This window comes from Aquarana catesbeiana, linkage group LG04 (assembly GCF_042186555.1).
Source record: "Aquarana catesbeiana isolate 2022-GZ linkage group LG04, ASM4218655v1, whole genome shotgun sequence".
Classification (NCBI taxonomy): domain Eukaryota; kingdom Metazoa; phylum Chordata; class Amphibia; order Anura; family Ranidae; genus Aquarana; species Aquarana catesbeiana.
This window is the reverse complement of record NC_133327.1, coordinates 42,464,528-42,487,076: the sequence shown is the minus strand read 5'-3', so window position 1 is coordinate 42,487,076 and position 22,549 is coordinate 42,464,528. Positions and strand designations below refer to the sequence as shown.

General features: G+C 42.1%; 1 protein-coding gene across 1 annotated transcript in view; it reads left to right on the top strand.

The window, feature by feature from the left end:
* Nucleotides 1-10,779: 10,779 nt before the first annotated feature.
* Nucleotides 10,780-22,549, top strand: part of LOC141139199 (cytochrome P450 2K4-like) — a 42,177-nt gene continuing 30,407 nt past the window's right edge. The window contains exons 1-4 of the mRNA XM_073625117.1: nt 10,780-11,037; nt 16,340-16,502; nt 20,988-21,137; nt 22,267-22,427. Coding sequence (XP_073481218.1) covers nt 10,843-11,037; nt 16,340-16,502; nt 20,988-21,137; nt 22,267-22,427 — 669 coding nt within the window. The 5' untranslated portion in view covers nt 10,780-10,842. The remainder of the gene's footprint in view (nt 11,038-16,339; nt 16,503-20,987; nt 21,138-22,266; nt 22,428-22,549) is intronic.

Sequence of the window (22,549 nt, the reverse complement as noted above, 5' to 3'; positions counted from 1 at the left end):
TGATGGGCAAGGCTGCAAATGGACACTGATAAGGCTGCATTGATGGGAATTTAAAATGTAAGTTTTTTTCCTTAAACTTCCCTCCTAAACTTCGGGTTACGTGTTATACGTCATCTCGTGTTATACGCCAATAAATACGGTAATCATTAACTCATCAATCATGACTGCCTGTCGCATTGTCTGCAAGTCAAACAAATCCACTAGCAAAGATGATTAAAAATGTATTAAATCAGTGATTCACCTTATTTTCTTATATCTAATCAGTATGTCACCTACATGTTATATGTTTACTGTATAAACAAGTTTGATTTTAAACCAAAAATTGCAGCCTCTTCTAAATCCTTAGTTTTAATTAACACTCCCATGCCCTTTTCACTCAATAACATGCATTCATGTTATTTTGAGCACACACGCTGGTGCTCAAAATTTTTTTGGGGGCACAAACAAACTGAAAAATACTGAACCCCCCATCAATTGCAGCATCCCTGTGCCCATCAAATGCAGCCATTGTGCCCATCAAATTAATTCACTGTACCCATCAATTGCAGCCATTGTGCCCATCAAACGCAGCCACTGTGCCCATCATATGCAGCCACTTGTACCCATCAAATGCAGCCACTTGTGCCCATCATATGCAGCCACTTGTGACCATCAAATGCAGCCACTTGTGCCCATCAAATGCAGCCATTGTGCCCATCAAATGCAGCCATTTGTGCCCATCACACGCAGCCACTTGTGCCTGTCAAATGCAGCCACTTGTGCCCATCAAATGCAGCCACTTGTGCCCATCATATGCAGCCACTGTGCCCACTGACCCCCCACTCACGGCACTGGCAGCACCCGACCCCCACACGTCTCTGGCGGCACCACCTGGAATGCCCGTGGCGTAGCACTATGGTGGTGAGACACAAAGCCATTCGTACTCGAGCGTGTTCTAACTTGCACTTACCTGGATCGCGGACCAGTTAGCTCAGTCTTTACAGAGTATTAGAAGAAATAACACATGTGCGTGTTGCATTGTTGGTGGAAAATGAGTGTCAGGAATCTGGAGCGGTGGATTAACATCAAATTTTGAGTGACAATTGGCAAAAGTACAAGTGAAACTTTAGCTTTGTAACAGGCTTATGGTGGACATTCCATGGGCATAGGCAGTTTAACCGCTTGCCGACCAGCCGCTGTCATTATACTGCGACAGGTCAGCACGTTCCCCCGAGCCGTCATAGCTATACGTCGGCTCCTTTAAGTGGGATAGCAGGTGCATGCACCCCTGCTGCACTACGGGGGTGCCGATGCTCATGGCCGATGGTCGCGATGACCACCAGCCATGAGCGATCACGGGCATGAGAGGCAGAACAGGGACGTGTGTGTGTGTGTAAACACACAGATCCCTACTCTGTTCTGTGAGGCGAGACAGATTCTTAATAGCTAGGAACCACGATCTGTCATCCTGTCATCCCCTCTAGTCAGTCCCCTCCCCCCACAGTTAGAATAGACAGTCAGGGAACACAGTTAACCCCTTGATCGCCCCCTAGTGTTAACCCCTTCTCCGCCAGTAACATTTATACAGTAGTCAGTGCATTTTTATAGCACTGATCGCTGTATAATTGTCAATCATCCCAAAAATGTGTCAAAAGTGGATCGCCGCCATTACTAAAAAAAAAAAATAATAATAATAACAATGCCATAAATCTATCCCCTATTTTGTAGACGCTATAACTTTTGCGCAAACCAATCAATATACGCTTATTCGGATTTTTATTACCAAAAATATGTAGAAGAATACATATCGGCCTAAGAAAGAAATGTTTTTTTTTTATATATTTTTTGGGGATATTTATTATAGCAAAAAGTAAAAAATATTGCTTTTTTCACAATTGTCGCTCTTTTTTTTGTTTATAGCGCAAAAAAAAAAAAAAAAAAAAAAACGAAAAGGGGTGATCAAATACCAGCAAAAGAAACCTCTATTTGTGGAGAAAAAAGGACGCCAATTTTGTTTGGGTGCAACGTTGCAACGACGCGCAATTGTCAGTTAAAGCGACGCAGTGCCCTATTGCAAAAATTTATTTCTAGCTACCCTATGCAACAATATAGCATTCATGTACTTTTTTTTGCAAAAATATGAAAGCTTTCCTTAAAATCTACAGACATGTACCTTACTGTCCTCCATCCATGATTCCAAATGTATCTATTGCTTCTGTCTTACGTCCTTACAGACTGTAGGTTATGACAGAGGAAGGAGTTGACCAGCTGACCTCATTAGCACACACCCTGCATCATCTACCCACCTATTCACAGCTGCACGTTTTTTTAAATGAAATGCAATCAGTGATCACCCTTCTCACTAAATACATAATCAGATTGCATAGTGTATGGTCATCTTTATACAAGTACATAGGATGGAGTGGACAGAAACACTCAGCTGTCAGACCCCGTTCACATCTCTACATAGCAGGAACTCACATTCCCACATGTGTGTGTTTTTTTTTTTTTTTTTTAAGCGAGGTGGGGAGGTGTTTTGGAGCCTTTTCACCTATCTTGCTGTGTGTAGGGCAGCCCATTCAGGTGGATGTGCTGCCCTATGTGTGATGAGTGAAAATGCTCCAAAACACTTCCCCAAGGACCAAGCCTCTTTTTGAGATGCTTTTTTTGGAAAAAATACACTTTTGTGAATTAAAAAGAATAAGACAACAGTAAAGTTATCCCATTTTTTAAATATCGTGGAAGATAATGTTACGCCGAGTAAATTGATACCCAACATGTCACGCTTCAAAATTGCGGCCGCTTGTGGAATGGCAACAAACTTTTACCCTTAAAAATCACCATAGGCGACGTTTAAAAAAATCTACAGGTTGCATGTTTTAAGTTATAAAGGGGGTCTACAGCTAGAATTATTGCTATCACTCTAATGATCACGGCTATACCTCACATGTGTGGTTTGAACACCGTTTTCATATGCGGGCGCTACTCACGTATGCGTTCACTTCTGCACGCGAGCTTGGCGGGACAGGGAGTGTTTGAAATTTTTTTTTCTTTTCTTATTTATTTTATCTTTTTTTTATTTTTTACACTGTTTTAAAAAACAAATTGTGTCACTTTTATTCCTATTACAAGGAATGTAAACATTCCTTGTAATTAGGGCTGTCACTGATTAAAATTTTCGTGCTTGATTAATCGCGTGCAGAAGTGAACGCATACGTGAGTAGCGCCCGCATATGAAAACAGTGTTTAAACCACACATGTGAGGTATCGATTAATCGATTTTTTTAAAATTAATCGACTATTTTTAATTAATTATAATATGTGTGTGTGTATATATATATATACATATATATATATATATATATATATATATATATATATATACATATATATATATATATATATACATATATATATATATACATATAAATATATATTTATATATATATATATATATATATATATATATATATATATATATATATATGTATGTATGTTCTAAGTAATTTCCTAGCAAAAAAAAGTACTGATTTTAACTTTTAAGCAACAAGTTCTGGCAATTACTAGGAGCTAAAGGGGCTTCTTCTCACTTCCGGTTTTGACTCTGGAACAGGAAGTGAAGGGAAATCTCCTGAAGGGGGACACCTTTTAATGACATAATGATGTTATAGGGTGTACACATCTCTGACATCAGGTGTCCGCCAGTCTCTACACATTCAGAAAACCGTGACAACAGGCAGCTCCCCCTCCCCTTACCGGAAAGCCTAGGGGAGCGGGCTTGTCTATCGGTATTAGGAGTGTGCGTCTCCATTGCTGTCTGGCTCCCTCCGCCTCGCGCTCTGCTCCTGGACCTGAAGTTCAGCTCACGCTCCCACAGCGGGTGGAGGAGGGGGTAGGCCATGTCACGTGACCCGCTATCGCTGATAAGCCAAAGAAGAAAACCACACCCGTGACGTCACCTGATCTCCGACGGAACTTCCTGAAGGCCCAGAAGCCGGCGGAGAGGTGAGTAGCGATCAAAAGAATTTTGATCGATCAAAAAAAATTAACCGTTAATTTCCGCAGCCCTACTTGTTATAGGAAAAAAAAGCATAAAAAATAAATATGAGATCTGGGGTCAAAAAGACTCTCATATTTACACTTAAATGCAATTAAAAAAAAAAACTTGTCATTTAAAAAAAAAAATTAAAACAAATGGCCCTTTAAGAGCTGTGGGCGGAAGTGACATGTTGACGTCGCTTCCGCCTTGCATCGTTATGGAGACGGGTGGGGGCCATCTTCCCCTCACTTGTCTCCATGCCCAGCTAGGGTGAAGATCCGATCGCCTCCACCACTGCCGATGGATCCGGTAAGCGGTGGAGGGGGGGAAGGCCCCTCTCCCACCGCCGATAAAAGTGATCTTGTGGCGAATCCGCCACAGAGACCACTCTTATCAGGAACCGGACCGCCGGCCGAACATGAGGATACCAGGCTTATGGCCTGGTATCCTCATGTCAAAGTTAGGACGCATATCAGTGTGCGGCGGTCCGGAAGTGGTTAAAGTGGTTGTAAACCCACATGGGGGAAAAAAAAGACCTGCAAAACAAAGGCATAATGAGCATAGCATACTAGCTCATTATGTAATACTCACCTGAGATTGAAGCCCCCACTGCGGTACCCGTACACAGCACCGGCCGTCAACATTTCTCCCTGGAGTTACTTCTGGGTATCGCAGCTCCAGCACTGTGATTGGCCAGAACCGCGATGACGTCACTCCCGTGCATGCACTCGGGAGCTGCAGGTAACGGCACACTCACTGAAGCAAACGGCACGTACTTGTTGGCACATGCAGATACAGGGGATATCTCCTAAACCGTGCAGGTTTAGGAGATATCCGGGGTAGCTACAGGTAAGCCTTACCTGTAGCAAAAAGTGGATTGTAAGGGTTTACAACCACTTTAAGGAGGGGCGGGAAAATGTCCAGGATGATGTAAAAAGTGAGCAGCCAAAAAACGCAAATGTGGACAGAGTGCGAACCCTTGTACACTCAGATCCAAGAATGAGTGTGCAAATGATGGCAGAAGAAGAAGAATTGAACATGAACAGAGAAATAGTGCGGCAACTTTTACCGGAGGATTTGGGAATGAGAAAGATTGACAGAAGATCAGAACGAACATGGTGTTTCCAGTATGACTCTGAAACAAAATGATAGAGCATGCCGTGTAAAACACTTCGCCCGAAGAAGGCATGTATGCCTCCTTCTCAGTTCAGAACCATACTTACAGACTAGAACTCTGACCTGATAAGTAGATTCCCCACCACGACAATGCTCCTGCACATGATGCGTTAAGTGTTCACAAGTTCCTGGCCCAGAAATCCATTCTGAAACTTAACCAACCACCGTATTCCCCTGATTTAGTACCCTGCAACTTTTGGCTCTTTTCAAAACAAAAAAATGCCTCAAACTAACACAGATTTGATGACATTCTAGACATCCAATAAACAGGAACAAAGATACTGCGCATCGTTCTGGAAAGTTTCACAGTCATCTAGAAAAGTGTGTCTCTTCACAAGGGGACTACTTTGAAAGTGACAACAGCTGCTAGTGTATAGGTAAGCAAAATTGTATTTTTTTTATACAGTCCATTCTGGGAATTACATTGTCACATACTGCAGATGTGCAAGTGATGTATCTTTATCTTGGGTGTCTGAAGACCTAACCTACAAACGTCTGAATGGAATCAAATGTTTTATGTGCCACTATGACCCTAACCCTTTGAATAATGAAGGATAATAGAATAAAAAAAATATCCCAATCCAAATGTACTTATCTCCTATTGCCAAATTGCTCTTCCTCCACGGATTTGTATCTTTGCATCTAAATCTCCTTGGTTGTTGTTGGTTTGATTAACTTGCATACTTTGTTGTTCACTGTACTTGTATGTGTGTATACACTGCTCAAAACAATTAAAGGAACACTTTTTAATCAGCATCAAGTCAAATAAACTCTTGGGATATTGATCTGGTCATTTAAGTAGCAGAGGAGGTTGTTAACCAGTTTCAGCTGCTTTGGTGTTAATGAAATGAACAAATGGGTGCACTAGATGGGTAACAATGAGATGACCTTCAAAACAGGAACGGTTTTACAGGTGGCGGCGGATGACGTTTTTTTTCCCTTCTCATCTTTTCTGACTGTTTTTCACTAGTTTTGCATTTGGCTAGGTTCAGTGTCACTACTGGTAGCATGAGGCAATACCTGGACCCTATAGAGGTTGCACAGGCAGTCCAACTCCTCCAGGACGGCACATCAATATATGTCAATGCTAGAAGGTTTGCTGTGTCTCCCTGCACAGTCTAAAAAGCATGGAGGAGATTGCAGGAGACAGGCAGTTACTCTAGGAGAGCTGGACAGGGTCGTAGAAGGTCCTTAACCCATCAGCAGGACAGGTATCTGCTGCTTTGTGCAAGGAGGAACAGGATGAGCACCTCCAGAGCAGGGGCGGATCCAGGGGGGGCAACGGGGCAATTGCCCCCTCAGAGAAATGCAGGTGAGTGTCACTGTGAGAGAGCCGCCGGGCGGCTTCGTGAGTAAAAGAGCCGCCGGGCGGCTCCGTGAGTAAAAGAGCCGCCGGGCGGCTCCGTGAGTAAAAGAGCCGCCGGGCGGCTCAGTGAGTAAAAGAGCCGCCGGGCGGCTCCGTGAGTAAAAGAGCCGCCGGGCGGCTCCGTGAGGGAGAGAGCCGCTGGGCGGCTCCGTGAGTAAAAGAGCCGCTGGGCGGCTCCGTGAGTAAAAGAGCCGCCGGGCGGCTCCGTGAGAGAGAGAGCCACTGGGCGGCTCTGTGAGTAAAAGAGCCACTGGGCGGCTCTGTGAGTAAAAGAGCCGCCGGGCGGCTCCATAGGTGACAGAGCCACCGCTGACATGTGTTTGTGAGTGGCTGCTGGCCAATCAGGGAGCAGGCGGGCGGGGGAGCAGAGAGATGACATCATCTCTCACCGCCCGCCCTGCATCCCTGCAGTTCCCCCCCACCATGCAGGCAGCTGCGGCAGCAGAGAGATTACATCATCTCTCTGCTGCCTGTCTCTGGGACACAAGAGACCACCTTAGCAGGTGGCAAGTGACAATCTGCATCTGGTGACAGGCGACATGGCAAGTGACAATCTGCAACATGTGGCAGGCGACGTGGCAAGTGACATGCAAGTGACAATCCGCAACGTGGCAGGCGACGTGGCAAGTGACAATCTGCATCTGGTGACAGGTGACGTGGCAAGTGACAATCCGCAACATGTGGCAGGCGACGTGGCAAGTGACAATCTGCATCTGGTGACAGCATCAAATGGGAAACCTAGTGCCAAAGTACCTCAATAAGCAGGGTGACTCTGCAGGTACTCAGTAACGGTTTGTGCCAACGTCCCCAAAAATCGGATTATAGATAAAAGAAAAACTCTAGGCATGGGACTTTGAAGGCACAATAGTGTTAGACTACAAAAAATAAATTGGATAAAGGTATTTTATTGGAAAATTATAAAAGACAATGAACACACATAGATTAATTAAAAACAATTCAGGCTAGATGTGGACCCTAATAATCATACACCGTAGGAGTCCTAACCTGCATATTTGTATAGCATAAAAAAGGTTATAAATGTATACATATATCACTTAGTCCATATATAGGAGAAATACTTCCCCTGGGTATTGAACAGTAGATAAGTACACAATTGTGGCAGACAAAGTGCAGCAGGTTTTGGTAATCCACGGTGAGATATTCTCTAGTTGCTCTACATGTTTCGCATTACGCAGAACGCTTCCTCAGGAGCTAGAGATTCTAAAGTTTAAAATACATAAAAGAAACAGCAACAAAAACAGAATCAAAAGACATGAAATATTAAGCACAATACACATATAGGTATCAATATTCAAGATATAACCAATGCCAGGTGAAATGGATAATGGGACAGGCCCTATGAAAGATTATGGTCTCCAGACAGAACATGGTAAGGCCTGATGGTTGGAGTCAGCAAGGACAAGGGAAACAGAGAATACACACTGAGTTAGAAAGTTTTTGTGGGGTCTCAATGTATCTGTATTTTTTAAAAAGGTTTAAAGCATTAAACCCTTCCCCCCCCCCCCCTTTCTGTCATTTCCTTCCCTTTTGTGTTTGGCTTTAATGCTTTAAACCTTTTTAAAAAATACAGATACATTGAGACCCCACAAAAACTTTCTAACTCAGTGTGTATTCTCTGTTTCCCTTGTCCTTGCTGACTCCAACCATCAGGCCTTACCATGTTCTGTCTGGAGACCATAATCTTTCATAGGGCCTGTCCCATTATCCATTTCACCTGGCATTGGTTATATCTTGAATATTGATACCTATATGTGTATTGTGCTTAATATTTCATGTCTTTTGATTCTGTTTTTGTTGTTGTTTCTTTTATGTATTTTAAACTTTAGAATCTCTAGCTCCTGAGGAAGCGTTCTGCGTAACGCGAAACATGTAGAGCAACTAGAGAATATCTCACCATGGATTACCAAACCTGCTGCACTTTGTCTGCCACAATTGTGTACTTATCTACTGTTCAATACCCAGGGGAAGTATTTATCCTATATATGGACTAAGTGATATATGTATACATTTATAACCTTTTTTATGCTATACAAATATGCAGGTTAGGACTCCTACGGTGTATGATTATTAGGGTCCACATCTAGCCTGAATTGTTTTTAATTAATCTATGTGTGTTCATTGTCTTTTATAATTTTCCAATAAAATACCTTTATCCAATTTATTTTTTGTAGTCTAACACTATTGTGCCTTCAAAGTCCCATGCCTAGAGTTTTTCTTTTACCTGCATCTGGTGACAGGTGACGTGGCAAGTGACAATCCGCAACAGGTGGCAAGCGACGTGGCAAGTGACATGGCAAGTGACAATCCGCAACATGTGGCAGGCGACGTGGCAAGTGACAATATGCATCTGGTGACAGGTGACGTGGCAAGTGACACACGGGGCTCCCACTGATTCTGCATTATGGTGAGTTAAACTATTTAATTTTTTATAACAATGTAATAATAGTAATAATGCGCTTCAATCATCCTGACACCATAACAACCATGGTGCCGTGATGATTGAAGCGACAACACCAGCCATTTCCCCGATAGATGTACCCCAAAAAAATATATTTTCTGGCAGTGCCCCTCCCGAGACTAGACTCTGGATCCGCCCCTGCTCCAGAGCCCTACAAAATTACCTCCAGCAGGCCACTGGTGTGAATGCTTCTGAACAAACAATCAGAAACACACTTCATGAGGGTGGCCTGAGGGCCTGACATACTCTAGTGGCCCTGTGCTCACTGTCCGGCACAGAGGAGCTCGATTGATATTTGCCATTGAACACCAGAATTGACAGGTCCACCAGTGGCACTCTGTGCTTTTCACAGATGAGAGCATGTTCACCCTGAGAACATGTGACAGACGTGAAAGGGTCTGGAGAAGCCATGGAGAATGTTATGCTGCCTGTAACATCATTCTGCATGACTGGTTTGGTGATGGGTCAGTAATGGTCTGAGGAAGCATATCCATGAAGGGACCCACAGACCTCTACAGGCTAGACAATAACACCCTGACTGCCATTAGGTATCAGAATGAAATCCTTGGACCTATTATCAGACCCCATGCTGGTGCAGTGGGTCCTGGGTTTGCATGACAATGTTCGGCCCCATATGGCGAGAGTATGCAGCCAATTCCTGGTGGATGAAGGAATTGATACCATTGAATGGCCCCCACACTTGCCTGACCTAAATGCTATAGAACACCTATGGGAGGTTATGTTTCGGTCCATTCGACGCTGCCAGGTTACACTCAGTCTGTTCAGGAGCTCAGTGATGCCCTGGTCCAGATCTGGGAGGAAATACCCCAGGACACTATCTGTCGTTTCATTAGGAGCATGTCCCGAAGTTGTCAGGCATGCATACAAGCACAGGGGGGCCATACAAACTATATGAAATTTCCGCAAAATGAACTAGCTTGCTGCATCATTTTTTCACTTTGATTTTCGGGGTGTCTTTGAATTCAGCCCTCTGTAGGTTGATTTTCATTTCCATCAAACGATGTGGCATCCTTTCATTCCATACAACATTACCCAGTCCCTGTCAGTATAGATATTCAGCCTGATGTTTTTCCCCACTGAGATCTGATGTGTTTTCAAAGTGTTCCTTTAATTTTTTTGAGCATTGTACATTTATGCTTTCCCAATTTGTATAAAGTCATGCCTGTAGATGAACACTAATGCCTCGTACACACGATAGGATTTTCCGACGGAAAATGTTCTATGGGAGCTTGTTGTCGGAAATTCTGACCATGTGTAGGCTCCATCGGACGTTTTCCATCGGAATTTCTGTCAAACAAAATTTGAGATCTGGATCCCCAATTTTCCAACAACAAAATTCGTTGTCGTAAATTCTGATCATGTGTACACAATTCCGACGCACAAAGTTCCACGCATGCTCGGAATCAAGCAGAAGAGCCGCACTGGCTATTGAACTTCATTTTTCTCGGCTCATCGTATGTGTTGTATGTCACCGCGTTCTTGACATTCGGAATTTCCGACAAGATTTGTGTAACCGTGTGTTTGCAAGACAAGTTTGAGCCAGCATCTGTCGGGAAAAAAAACATGGATTTTGTTGTCAGAAAATCCTATCGTGTGTACAGGGCATTAGTCTTTTTGGAAGAAACTTATGGTTTTAGTTATCTAGGTTACTCATTTCTGGACTGTTTGTTTATTCTGGAACAGAAAACGTTTACAAAAGTGACAGTGCAGTACTCTTCCCATTTCAGACAATACAGGACACAGATCACCTTGTATCACCTTCACATCTTCAGAACAATAGCCATGGAGTTTACTCTTACTTACTTATTCACTATATATGGATTTTTATTTTTGGCTATCCTATACATTATAAAAGGTTGGGGATGGTGGACCTCAGATGCTTTGTCCATGAAATTCCCTCCCGGACCCAGAGCTCTGCCGGTGATTGGAAATCTGCATATGATTAATCTCGGAAAGCCAAATGAAACTTTTATGAAGGTAACTATTTACAGTAGCCGTTCAGCTCTGACTTATTTCTGTATTCAGTAAAGATTTACAAATCAGTAAATACAGTCTTCAAGGAAACCTAAAAAGATACAAATGACAGATGGTATTGCTGATCTTCGTAAAAAAAAGTCTTGGGCTTCAGTACTGTACTTCTAAAATCAACATTAGATTTAGAATGTTTGAATCAGTTTGAAGCTAATCTGTTTTTTTTTTTTCTTGCTTCTGGCGTGTGACTTAGAATACTGCAGCCATTTGTTCCGCATTACAGCCAAGCAATTTTTATAGGACAGTTCAGCAATGGCAGATGACATGTTCCCTTTAAACCTGGGGTCTCAAACTGGCTGGGAAGGGGTTAACATTAGGGGCAATCAAAGGGTTTACTGTGTGCCTAGCTGGTGCTTGGTTACTGTGTGGAAGAAGCTTGTACTAGGGGAAGGCATTGATCCATGTTCCTGCTTTGTAGAAGCACAGGAGCTATACCTTCCCTACTGAACGGCAATCTGTCTTGTTTACATAGGCAGACTGTCGTTCTGCTTGTGTCACGAACGATCGGCGGGTAGCGGCGGACATCCAGTGTCCAATCACAGCGGGAGCGGGCCGGTGGTGGCGTGCGTGCGCCCCAGACCCAGAAGTGCAGGATTACGTACTAGGCACGTGATCCTGCGCAGGAGAGCTGACACCGTATAGAGCCTTGATGCCGTATATATACAGTATATGATAGGCAAGCGGTTAAGCTATAATGTGCTAGTATACACTGCAGACTTACCTGCCAAAGAAAACCCTCCAGTGCTGTGATGTCAGTGCTCAAGCGCTTCCATCTTTACCTGTCTTTCTTCCGGGTTCGGCCTCTTGAATGGCCGAGCAGCCATTATTTCACTCCCTGCATGCACATGGGAATCACATCATTGTGACACAGATCAGGTGCTTTGCATGTTCGCTGAGCTGCTCATGTGTGGCTCAGTGAACATGACAGCTGACAGGCAGGAGAAAGCTTTTATAGCAAAAGAGTAAAATAGGATCTCATCTATCATAAAAACCCTACCTATAAGTACATTTTAATCAAGTGGGTTTAATCACTTGCCGAACGTACTATAGCCGAATGATGGCTACAGCATGGTTGCCTAGTTCTGGCAGTAAATAGACATTCTCCCAGAACCCCACCCCATCCCCTGCACGCCTCCTGCGGCTTGCATTGGGCACGCTCGGTGACCTCTGTGGTCAATTACAGCAGCCCTTTACCATGTGATCAGCTGTGTCTATATTGTCGCCAGTAGTGCGTCAGAGCCTCAGTTGGTGGTTGGTACCTGAGAATTTGCAGGAAGGGAAATCCTTTTTACCAGTTACCTGGAAGGTGGTAACAGATGCCAGCCTTTCAAGTTGGGGAGCAGTTCTGGAAAAGACGACCCATTAACATTCTAGAGATTTGGGTGGCGTACCTAGCCCTAAAGTCCTGGACATTCAGGTTGCAGGGTTGTCCTGTCAGGATCCAATTTGACAATGCCACAGCAGTGGCTTATATCAATCACCAAGGGGGCACCAGGAGTCGTGCAGCCTGGGGAGAGGTAAACCAGATTCTAATCTGGGCAGAAAAGCATGTGCCATGCATATCAGCAATCTTCATGCCAGGGGCAGACATGTCCGCTGAGGTGAAATTCGCAATTAAGGTGGGGGTGCAGAAAATGTAATCAAAGCAAGAGTAGCTGTCATGAGAGTGGGAGTAAAAGGTGTATTTCCGAGAGCCCACGCTATGTGCCCTCCAGGTATCTATCAGTTGGTGAGATTTAAGAGAGTGTTGAAGGGATTTTGGGAAGGCATTAGAAGAGGATCCTGTGCGGTTTCTATCCATAAAAGAGTGGGCTAAAAGGTTAAAATCTCCTCCGATCAGGAGATGGGGAGAGTGGAATCTATCAGGGACCTGGAAGACATTTTTAAAGAATGTAGCCTGTGGCACATTAGGGGCGTACACTGAGGCCAGGGTTATCATTTTGTCCTGAATAGAGCCCCTGACTACTACAAAGTGACTATCTGGATCTTTGTAGGTCTGATGAACCTGAAACATAACCACATTTTTGATCAGGACTGGCCCCCCTCTAGACCTGGACTCATAGGTGGAGAAGTAGCACTGTTTAAAAGATTTATCTAAGATGGGTGGTTTTGGGTGGAGAAATGTGTCTCCTGCAGTAGGAGGATGTCAGCTCCTAGTGATTTGTATGACTTAAATGCTTTTCTCCTTTTGTGAGGAGAGTTAAATCCCTTAAAATTATGGGAAATTACTTTAATACACAGTCTTGGGGGAGTCAGGGGAGAAGCCTTTCCTCTGACCCAAAGAACAGTGTCAAATCGGACCATAGGGTCCATTACTCTAAAGCTGTGGATCCGTTGAATCAAAATAAACTGTGAACAGCTATGTTTAAGTACCTGTGGGGGGCCCATCCAACCAGAGACGCCTGAGTATATGGGAGGCCAATAGGTACCAACCAGAGTAGAGTAGGGGGACAAGGGAGATCAAACAAGGGGGGAAAAAGACGTTAGTCTTTATGTGGATTCCGACAATCTCGTCTGGGAGGTGGGGTGGCCCAAATGGCAGATGAACGAGGAGTAGATGGCATCCTGGGTAGGGCTGCTGCGTCCAGGAGGGCTAGCTTCACCAACAGTTCTTTGCCTTCTGGGATTGTAGTGACAGTGTAGGTCGTGCCATTATGAGGGACCTGCAGCTTGAATGGGAACCCCCAGCGATAGCGGATATTGGCTGACTGGAGAACCGACGTGACCTCCTTCGTTTTCCTGCATTTGTCCAGGGTGCTGGGTATATTTGTATGGGGATACCCTCCATTAGAATATTAGGGGTATTCCGTGAGGCCGAAGAATATACTCCTTAATCAGGAAGTCTTTGAGGCATAGCACGATATCCATAGGGGGTTTTTCAGGAGGGGGAGGTGGGCACAGGGCCCTGTGGATCCTGTCACAGGAGAAGGCTGAGAGAGGGGAGTCCGGCAGAAGAGACTGAAACAGCTTCTGAATTGCAGGCAATAGGTCAGTCACAGTCTCTGGGACCCCACGCACCCTGAGATTATTTTGCCTATTCCTGTCCAGGTCCTCCTGTTGTCCAGGTCCTCAATGTGGACTTGGAGTTGCAGGACGGTCTCAGAAAGGGACTCTTGCTCCTTTCTGAGATCCAAACAGACGAGCAATTTCATCATGCTTAGTCTCTAATAAGTCAGTTTGGTTGCCCAGTGCTGCTATCTACAGGGACAGAGTGTTGGTAATTTATGCAGCTCGGATTTGAATTTCTGGGCTATTTTGTCATACATCAGTGTTAGGCTCTCATCCAAATCTGCTTTAGTGAGTTGCATAGAATACTAATGCCGCGTACACACGAGCGGACTTTACGGCAGACTTTGCCCGGCGGACTTTTCTACGTACTTTACGACGGACTTTCTGAATGAACGGACTTGCCTACACACAATCCACCAAAGTCCGTCGAATTCGTACGTGATAACGTACGACCGGACTAAAACAAGGAAGTTCATAGCCAGTAGCCAATAGCTGCCCTAGCGTGGCTTTTTGTCCGTCGAACTAGCATACAGACGGCGGACTTTTCGACCGGACACGATTTCAACGGATTAATTTAAAACATGTTTCAAATCTAAGTCTGTCCAACTTTTGAGAAAACAAAGTCCGCTGGAGCCCACACACGATCGAATTGTCCGACCAAATCCCGTCCGCCGGGCAAAGTCTGCCATAAAGTCCGCTCATGTGTACACGGCATAAGTCTCCCAGGGAGTGTGCTGGTGAGGTGTCTGCAACCTGGGAGTGTGCCTGTGTTTGCTTCGTCTGGTTGCCATCTTGGGTCATCTTGCTTTGCTCCCTCACTCTCAGCAGGTACGTCGTAAGGGACTTTTGGGCTGGTTTACTGCAGCGATTTTTCGGTCCCGGCATGCGCTGAGTGTTCTGCCAGGGGTGCTAAGAAGAATCTGGGGTAAAATGTGCTTAGATAGCCCCAGGGAGTGCCGTTAATCTCCGTGGCTCACGGAGCTCTCGGCGGCTGCTTCCTTCCTGCTCCGCGCCACGCATGCACCCCCTGGTGCCATTCATTCTTAATGGCACCCCAAACATGATGAATGCTACAAAATGCAAGTGAAAATTTGGTCCTTGAGCTTCGGTTTTTACAAATGTGCATAGTTCAGTCCATTCAATTGTGCTCCCCTATGCATGACACACAAAAATGCGAGTAAATTGCGCAAAAAAGTAGGAATGAAGTGAATGAAGCCTTAGGAAATGTGAATGAAGCCTTAGGATTTACATACACTTGAACTGTTTGCATGCATGTTTATTTCTTTAGCACCAGAATCTTCTGCTGCAAAGACCAGCCTTCCTATGTTGAAGATGCTGGCAGTGGGATTTCAACATCATAATCTACTAATTTAATGTTAATGTTGCAGGTGAAACTTGCGTTAGATAGTTGACCTAAACATTTTTTAACATTTTATCTCCAAAAGTTCCATTTGAGGTTCAGAAAAATTCAAGCTTTTTCTTTTTTCTGCAATTTCAGCAAAAGTATATCGATTTTGGGAAAACGTCGCTATTGGAGTCAGTAGGGAAGGTGAAAGATAGGTGGTTTTTGAGATTTAAATGATTCCTATGGGTTACTGAAAACCATTTGCAGCTTTGCTGGACCTGTTGTGACAAAAAATTGGACCCTCATTATTTAATGTTTTTTTTCTTTTATATCCAGTTATCAGGTGAGTCACTCCTCTTGTTGCTGTGTAATTCAAGGAGAGGTGTCCTGGTGGGCCCCCAGTTGTCCACCAGTTACCAATAAAAAGAAGAAAGGAGAACATGATCTCCAATGTAAACTTTTACTGAATCAATACCCCATACAAAATCGTGAATTAAAGCAACTGTTCAGTTTCGAGCACCCATGCTCTTCATCAAGCTTGTACAAAAGAAAAACAGTGGAGAAAAAAAAAGAGAACAAAAATAAAATTTAAATACATAAAAAAACACAAAGAATACTACATGAAACAAAATAAATTAACCTAAATACACCCCCTATTTTTTTTTCAAGAAAACTTTGCTTAATAAGCTGAATGAGCAAAAATTAGAGTTTTTGCTTTGCTCATTTTTTTTAAATCAATTTCACCAAAATCACTCGATTCTTCCCTATTTCTTTTATAGCCAGCAATAACAACATATGGTATCAAATGTAGGTGGTATCAGTTTTGGCTATATGCATGTCCCTTTGCTGCAAAATATTATATACAGTACATATCACATTATTTTGTCTTGTCAGCTCTCAAAACAATATGGATCTGTGTTCAGTATCCAGATGGGTGGTGTGAAAATGGTGGTATTATCTGGCTATGAGACTGTCAAGAATGCACTTGTCGACTATGCTGATGAATTTGCTGAAAGACCCCACATACCGATGTTTGAGGACATGAACAAAGGATTTGGTATGTTTATCGTACACTCATGATTTCTATAATTTTTTTGTGCAACAATTACATTTTAGGGAGAACAAGTATAAATTGGTATGTACAGTAGAACTAAGATTATACAATACTTTTCAATACCAAATACTATGAATGATATTAACACAGAGAACGAAGCTGCAACAGTTCCAGAGTAAAAAAAAAAAATGATAATAGTACATTGATTAAAAATAGGGATGAAATTCAGTTTTTGGTCAAACATGAGTTTGAGACAAACCCAAGCTCTTCGCAATTTGATGATCCAGCAAACGAAAGCGTGATTTTGCCATCATTGCAACCAACTACCAATAATGCACTTCCAGCCATCTGTGAGTGTGTGTTTGAGTAGTTTAGGAGGAGCAGACAGTTTGTGTATAGGGAGAGTTAGTTGCTATACAGTACTATACTTTACTATATTGTACTACATTATTGTGAATTGCAGTGGGGTGGGCTACATATTCTTGTATACCCCCCTTCCTCAGTTTTAAGTTCAGAGCGCTACAGTTCTTTTAAGGACTACCTTTTTTTGTGTGCCAGCAACAAAGGCAGTTAAGGTTTAGCTGTTTATCTGTTGGGCGCCCTTTCAGCACTTTAATTGGTTTATTGAGGTTTTCAGCACAGCACCACATACACCCCCTTTAGCATGGGGCACTGTAATCCTTCTATAGCAATAGCTGCCTAAACAGGTTCTTCAGGACAAAGGGCTTCCCCATCTAGAGGCAGGCCATATCTGTCTTTTCTACCTGAAAGTGACCATGCTATACACAGACCAAGCAGGCAGTACTTGAGTGGCTGACAAAGCGTTCCACTTCTTCCTTCTTCCTGTCCAGCTACTCTACATTTTTTGTTGCTATTTCTCAAACAATGCACTGTATTGTTTATTTCATAGTAAAATGTGCCTTGCCTTTCCTCACTATACTGCTGAGTAAAAAAGCTTCTCACACTCCAGCCACTGTACAATATTTGTATTTTTTTTTGTGTGGTTATTGTTCCTTTTATAAAACACTGTAAGGTTTATTTCAGTATAAAACCTCCCCCATTATTCCCTCTTATATTGCAGCCTTATTAAGCTGCTTACATACAGTTCAGCCACTGTACAGAATGTGTGTGTCACGTCTACCCCAACGCAGGTGGTCAGACAATATAGCTTGCTACTGTGTTCTTCACCTATAGCAGCCCCCTTTTCTAAAAGGCAAGCAGGCCTACCAGTACTTGGTTGCCCCCAGGTCTTATACACAATGCTATAGTGCCTGGCTACCACCCCAGGGCAGGCGCGAACTGAGCAAAGCTAACAGGTACTTGCGGTTGGCAGACAGGCGGCATGGTTCTATGACAATCCAGGTAATAGGCAGGTTGAGTTCAGGCAATAGTCCAAAATCTGGTCCAAGGTCATACACAGGGAAATCCAATCTAGCAGAGCTGGACAGACAGACGGGGGGCTTGATCAGGAATTACACATGTATCACTCTTTATCACAAGCATGCGAGTGAGTGTTTGGCTGGCATATAACAGGTTTGGTTTGCACCCAGAGACTGATCACATAAATTACCTTGAAAGCGGACAGACAGACAAGGAGAGTGCCATAGCTAAAACCCCAGATGCTGGAATGAGGAGCAGGAGCACTAGATGTTCCTGACACTGTGGCTATTGTCTCTATTTTTATTTCAAGTTAAAATCTGCCTTGTCTCTCCCCCTTACATTGCAGTATCACCAAGCTGTAACCTTACAGCCATTGTACAATATCTGTGGCTATTGTCTTTGAAATAATACACTCTAATGGTTATTTTAAGATAGGCCTGCCTTGTCTCTTTCTCTTACATTACAGCCTAACTAAGCTTGCTACATACTGTCAAGTCACTACACAATATATGTAGCTATTCTCTTATGAAATAATGCAGTTTCAAGATAAAACCTGCCTTGCCTCTCGATCTTACATTGCAACCATATCAAACTGCTTACACATTGTTCAGTCACTATATGATATTTCTGACTATTGTCTCTGAAAAAATCTCTCCCTATTATATTGTAGCCTAACCGAGCTATTTACATTTTATATAATTGAACATTGGCTCTCAGATAATACTCTAATTTGGATCGCAAGATTAAACTTGTCTTTTCTCTCTTTGCTGCCCATTCAGGTGCTTGCTGTCTGTCCTGACCCTAGCCAATATCTACCAAACACATACCTGAAGTCTATGTTTTGATTTTTTTTTTTGTGTGTGTGTAAACCTTCCTATAATTTTAACATCTGTTATGGCTGCTACTTCCATTAGCTGGGTTAAAAAAAAAAATACAGGTGTCGCAGCCAAAACTACATTAAAAAGCCTTTTTTTCAAGTTTAAATGAGTTTAGATTAGGATGCTGCTGTTGTATTTAGACTAAACTAATTTTTTTTAGTTAAAAAAATCAATTGCACAGAATATGTGATACCAGAATACAGGGTCACTGACTATGAAAACTGTAGACTTCTGTAATACCACATACAAATTGCCATCGCCCAAGCATGTAATTTCAAGGATTGGCATTTTTCTCATGTTGCCCTCAAATTCTCATTAAAAAGTGGACCCACTCCCCACTGTATAATATTTAAAAAAAAAAAAATTGCATTGGTACATGTCTGCAATAGCAGTCCCCATGCCATTTTTAAACAAGGCCTTGCCTATTAGTTTGAAAATGAAAAGAGTTAATCTTTAAAATTTGGCCCCAAAGACTTCAATGGGGTTCGATTTTAAGTTGGAATTTTTTGGACTTAACATAAGGTTGGGTGAACCCGCCATGTATTGAACCCAGACACATTTGCTCATTTCTAATTATAACACAGCTTTTACACAAAAACTGTTATAACTAGTGTAACAGTATAGGGGCAGGGTGGCTGCATGTTCCCTCTATTTTCAGTAACAGTAGAAAGTTCTTAAACGGAATGTAATTTTTTTTTATATCTATTTACTTGTTATTTTCAGAATTATAAAATCGAAATGCCTAAAAAATATAGTTTTCTTCTTTTATACAGGAAATTATTAACACAGCATATTAATATTTCATAATTACATATTAGGTTAACAAGTGAAGTTCCAGACTTGTTTTCACATATTTACCTTCCTATTATTAGCTACTCTGTTAAAAAAAGTCCACTGTTTGCACAACTCAGGGGTTGATTTATTAAAATGGCAGAGTACAAAATCTGGTGGAGCTCTGCATAGAAACCAATCAGCTTCAAGTTTTTGTTTGTCAAAGCTTAATTGAACAAGCTGAAGTTAGAAGCTGATTGACTGCCATGCACAGCTGTACCAAATTTTGCATTCTCCAATTTTAGTAAATCCACCCCCAAGTCTCCTAAGTTTTAAACACAACTGAGTGACTTATAAGTGTAACTCACCCCTCATGCTCCCTTGCTGCTCTTTTAAGAACCATACAGAGTTTCAATCACATAGAGATGGTCTGAAAGCAAAGAGGTTATTCTGTGCTTTGTCCTTAACCGCTTAGTGACCGCCCACCATAGATTTACTGCGGCAGGGCGGCCGCTCTGCGCCAGATCATGTGCCTGGTAGGTGATCTAACAGTTCCAGGTCTGGGGCGAGTGTCACCGGTGACCCACTCCCACTGTGATTGGACACAGTGGGAGCCAATCATTGGGTCCGGCGGACGCGATGTCGCCCGGGACCCGCCGATCATTCAGAAGGAAGGCAGAATGGCAGAATACATATTGGCCTAAATTGATGAAGAGATTTGATTTTTTTTACATTTTTTATTGAGAAAATGCTAATACATCATTGGGTGAGAGACACATAATTGGTTTAAACATCATAAATGAGTAAATAAAAATACTGCCAAAAATTTACAAAATACATGAACTAAAAAGAAGAACTAATCAAAATCTCCAGAAGATGTCTCCATTATGCTAAGAAGAAAATAAACTGCACAGCATAGCTTTATTATTCTTAGCTAATCAGCATTTTTCTGAAAAATGCTCATACACAAAAGCGAACAATAAAGAGACCTAAGAGTATTTGTTTTGAATGGGTTGTTAGTGTTTCACAAAACATTTAAAATCACATCCACATTATATTTGGCAACACAACGGACCACTTTTTTTTTTTTTAATGTACTGTATGTGTGCATTAGCGTGCCAATAAAAATGAGGCCCTTAATGTGTGTTTTTGCAATGTGTTTATTGCAAACACATTGGGGAAGATTTACTAAAGCTGGTTCATACACAAGTGCATACAGAAATTGGTGCAGCTGTAGATAAGTAGCCAATCAGCTTCTAACTTCAGCTTGTTCAATTCAGCGTTGCCAATAAAACCTAGAATCTGATTGGTTGCTATGCACAGCCTCACCAGATTCTGTGTGCACCAGTTTTAGTAAATCTACCACATTGTTTTCATCTTGCAAGTATTCAGCTCTACTCATATCTGCGCATGGCACAAACAGATTTGTAGAGCTGATGAATTCTTTATTCTTTCACAGGCGTCCCATTCAGCCATGGTGAGAACTGGAGAATAATGAGAAGGTTCACTCTCAGGAAATTACGGGACTTTGGCATGGGAAAGAAGACCATAGAGGAGCGGATTGTTGAAGAGTGTGGATTTTTTACTAAGGAACTCGAATTATTAGAAGGTTGAAATTTAGGGCTGGGTTTCTATCACTGGAGCCTGTAGGCATTCAATTTTATATTATTCCAAGATTGCATTTATACAAGATAAATAATGTTATAAAAGACATACATTCTCTATATATAGAACAGTTGTTTAGAAGAAAAGGGTAAAACAACGAAGCATACTTTTCTGCTCCAGTGGCTCAGAGAGAAAAGCCTACAGCATAACCCAGTAAGCAACTGGAACACATGAATATGGACAATTATTGAATTTCAGTCATCTGACTTTATACTGTTTGGGATCAAAGTAAAGTTGCTGGCCCCCTCCTCTCTTACAGATCTCTTGCTATGGGCGTATCCTGCCAGGCTGGAGGCTGATTTTACTACAAATAATGAGTATACATTTTATTCAATATGTTGTCATGTTTAAGATGACGCTAATCTAATTTTTTTTTTCTAGTTAAAATGATGGCAAGGTATTTTGTAAATTTATGAAATATGTTTTGTTTTTTTGGGTTTTTTTAGGAGCGCATAAAATAAATTTAAAAACGTAAAAAAAAAAAACCAAATGAATGAAAAACCAAAAAATAAAAATGAATGAAAAACAAAAAATATTGATGTTAAAAATAAAAAACTGATTTAAAAATATCATCAGAACAATAAAAGCTAATGGAAGAAATAGTTATTAATGCCATACGCACATCAAAGGTTATACATCAAATCTACATATGACTAAAATAGTAAATACAGTGACATAATACATTATATTTACTTAATGACAGTTGCAGACTATTTAGAAGTGATATTTTATACATCTGTGTATTGACAGCTGCCCCTAATAAGTAATACATAGCAGTTCCCAGCTGTCATTTTGACAGCCGGTAATTGCTGGTAATAGTGGTAGGGGAAGCAGTGGCAAGGGGATAGGAACTGAATGTAAGAGACACATCCTTAATACATCCAACGTCAGCATCTGGCTTCACAAATGGTCTTTTGGCTGAACGGCCACAAATTCCTTCAGACAGTCTTCAAGACTTAAGGAAATTTCATATACCGTAAATGCCCACAGTTTTGGAATGGGATGTCAAAAATAAATTTCAAGCGCTATCATGACTGCATTGGTGATCTAGATTTGTTTTTCTGTCATAATAGGCAAACCAGAAGACTTGACCCCAAAAACAAATTTTGCCATTGGAAATATAATTATATCACTCATCTTTGGGCACCGCTTTGATTACCAACATCCTATCTTACTTCGACTCATTGGACTTATCAGTGAGAACATGAGGCTTGTTGGGAGTCCCTCAATTGCGGTAAAATACATAAAAACTGGTATAATATAATATGGGCGTTTTGTGTTGATATGACGATACATACAGTATTTTACAAAAGTGAGTACGCCCCTCACATTTTTGTAAATATTTTATTATATCTT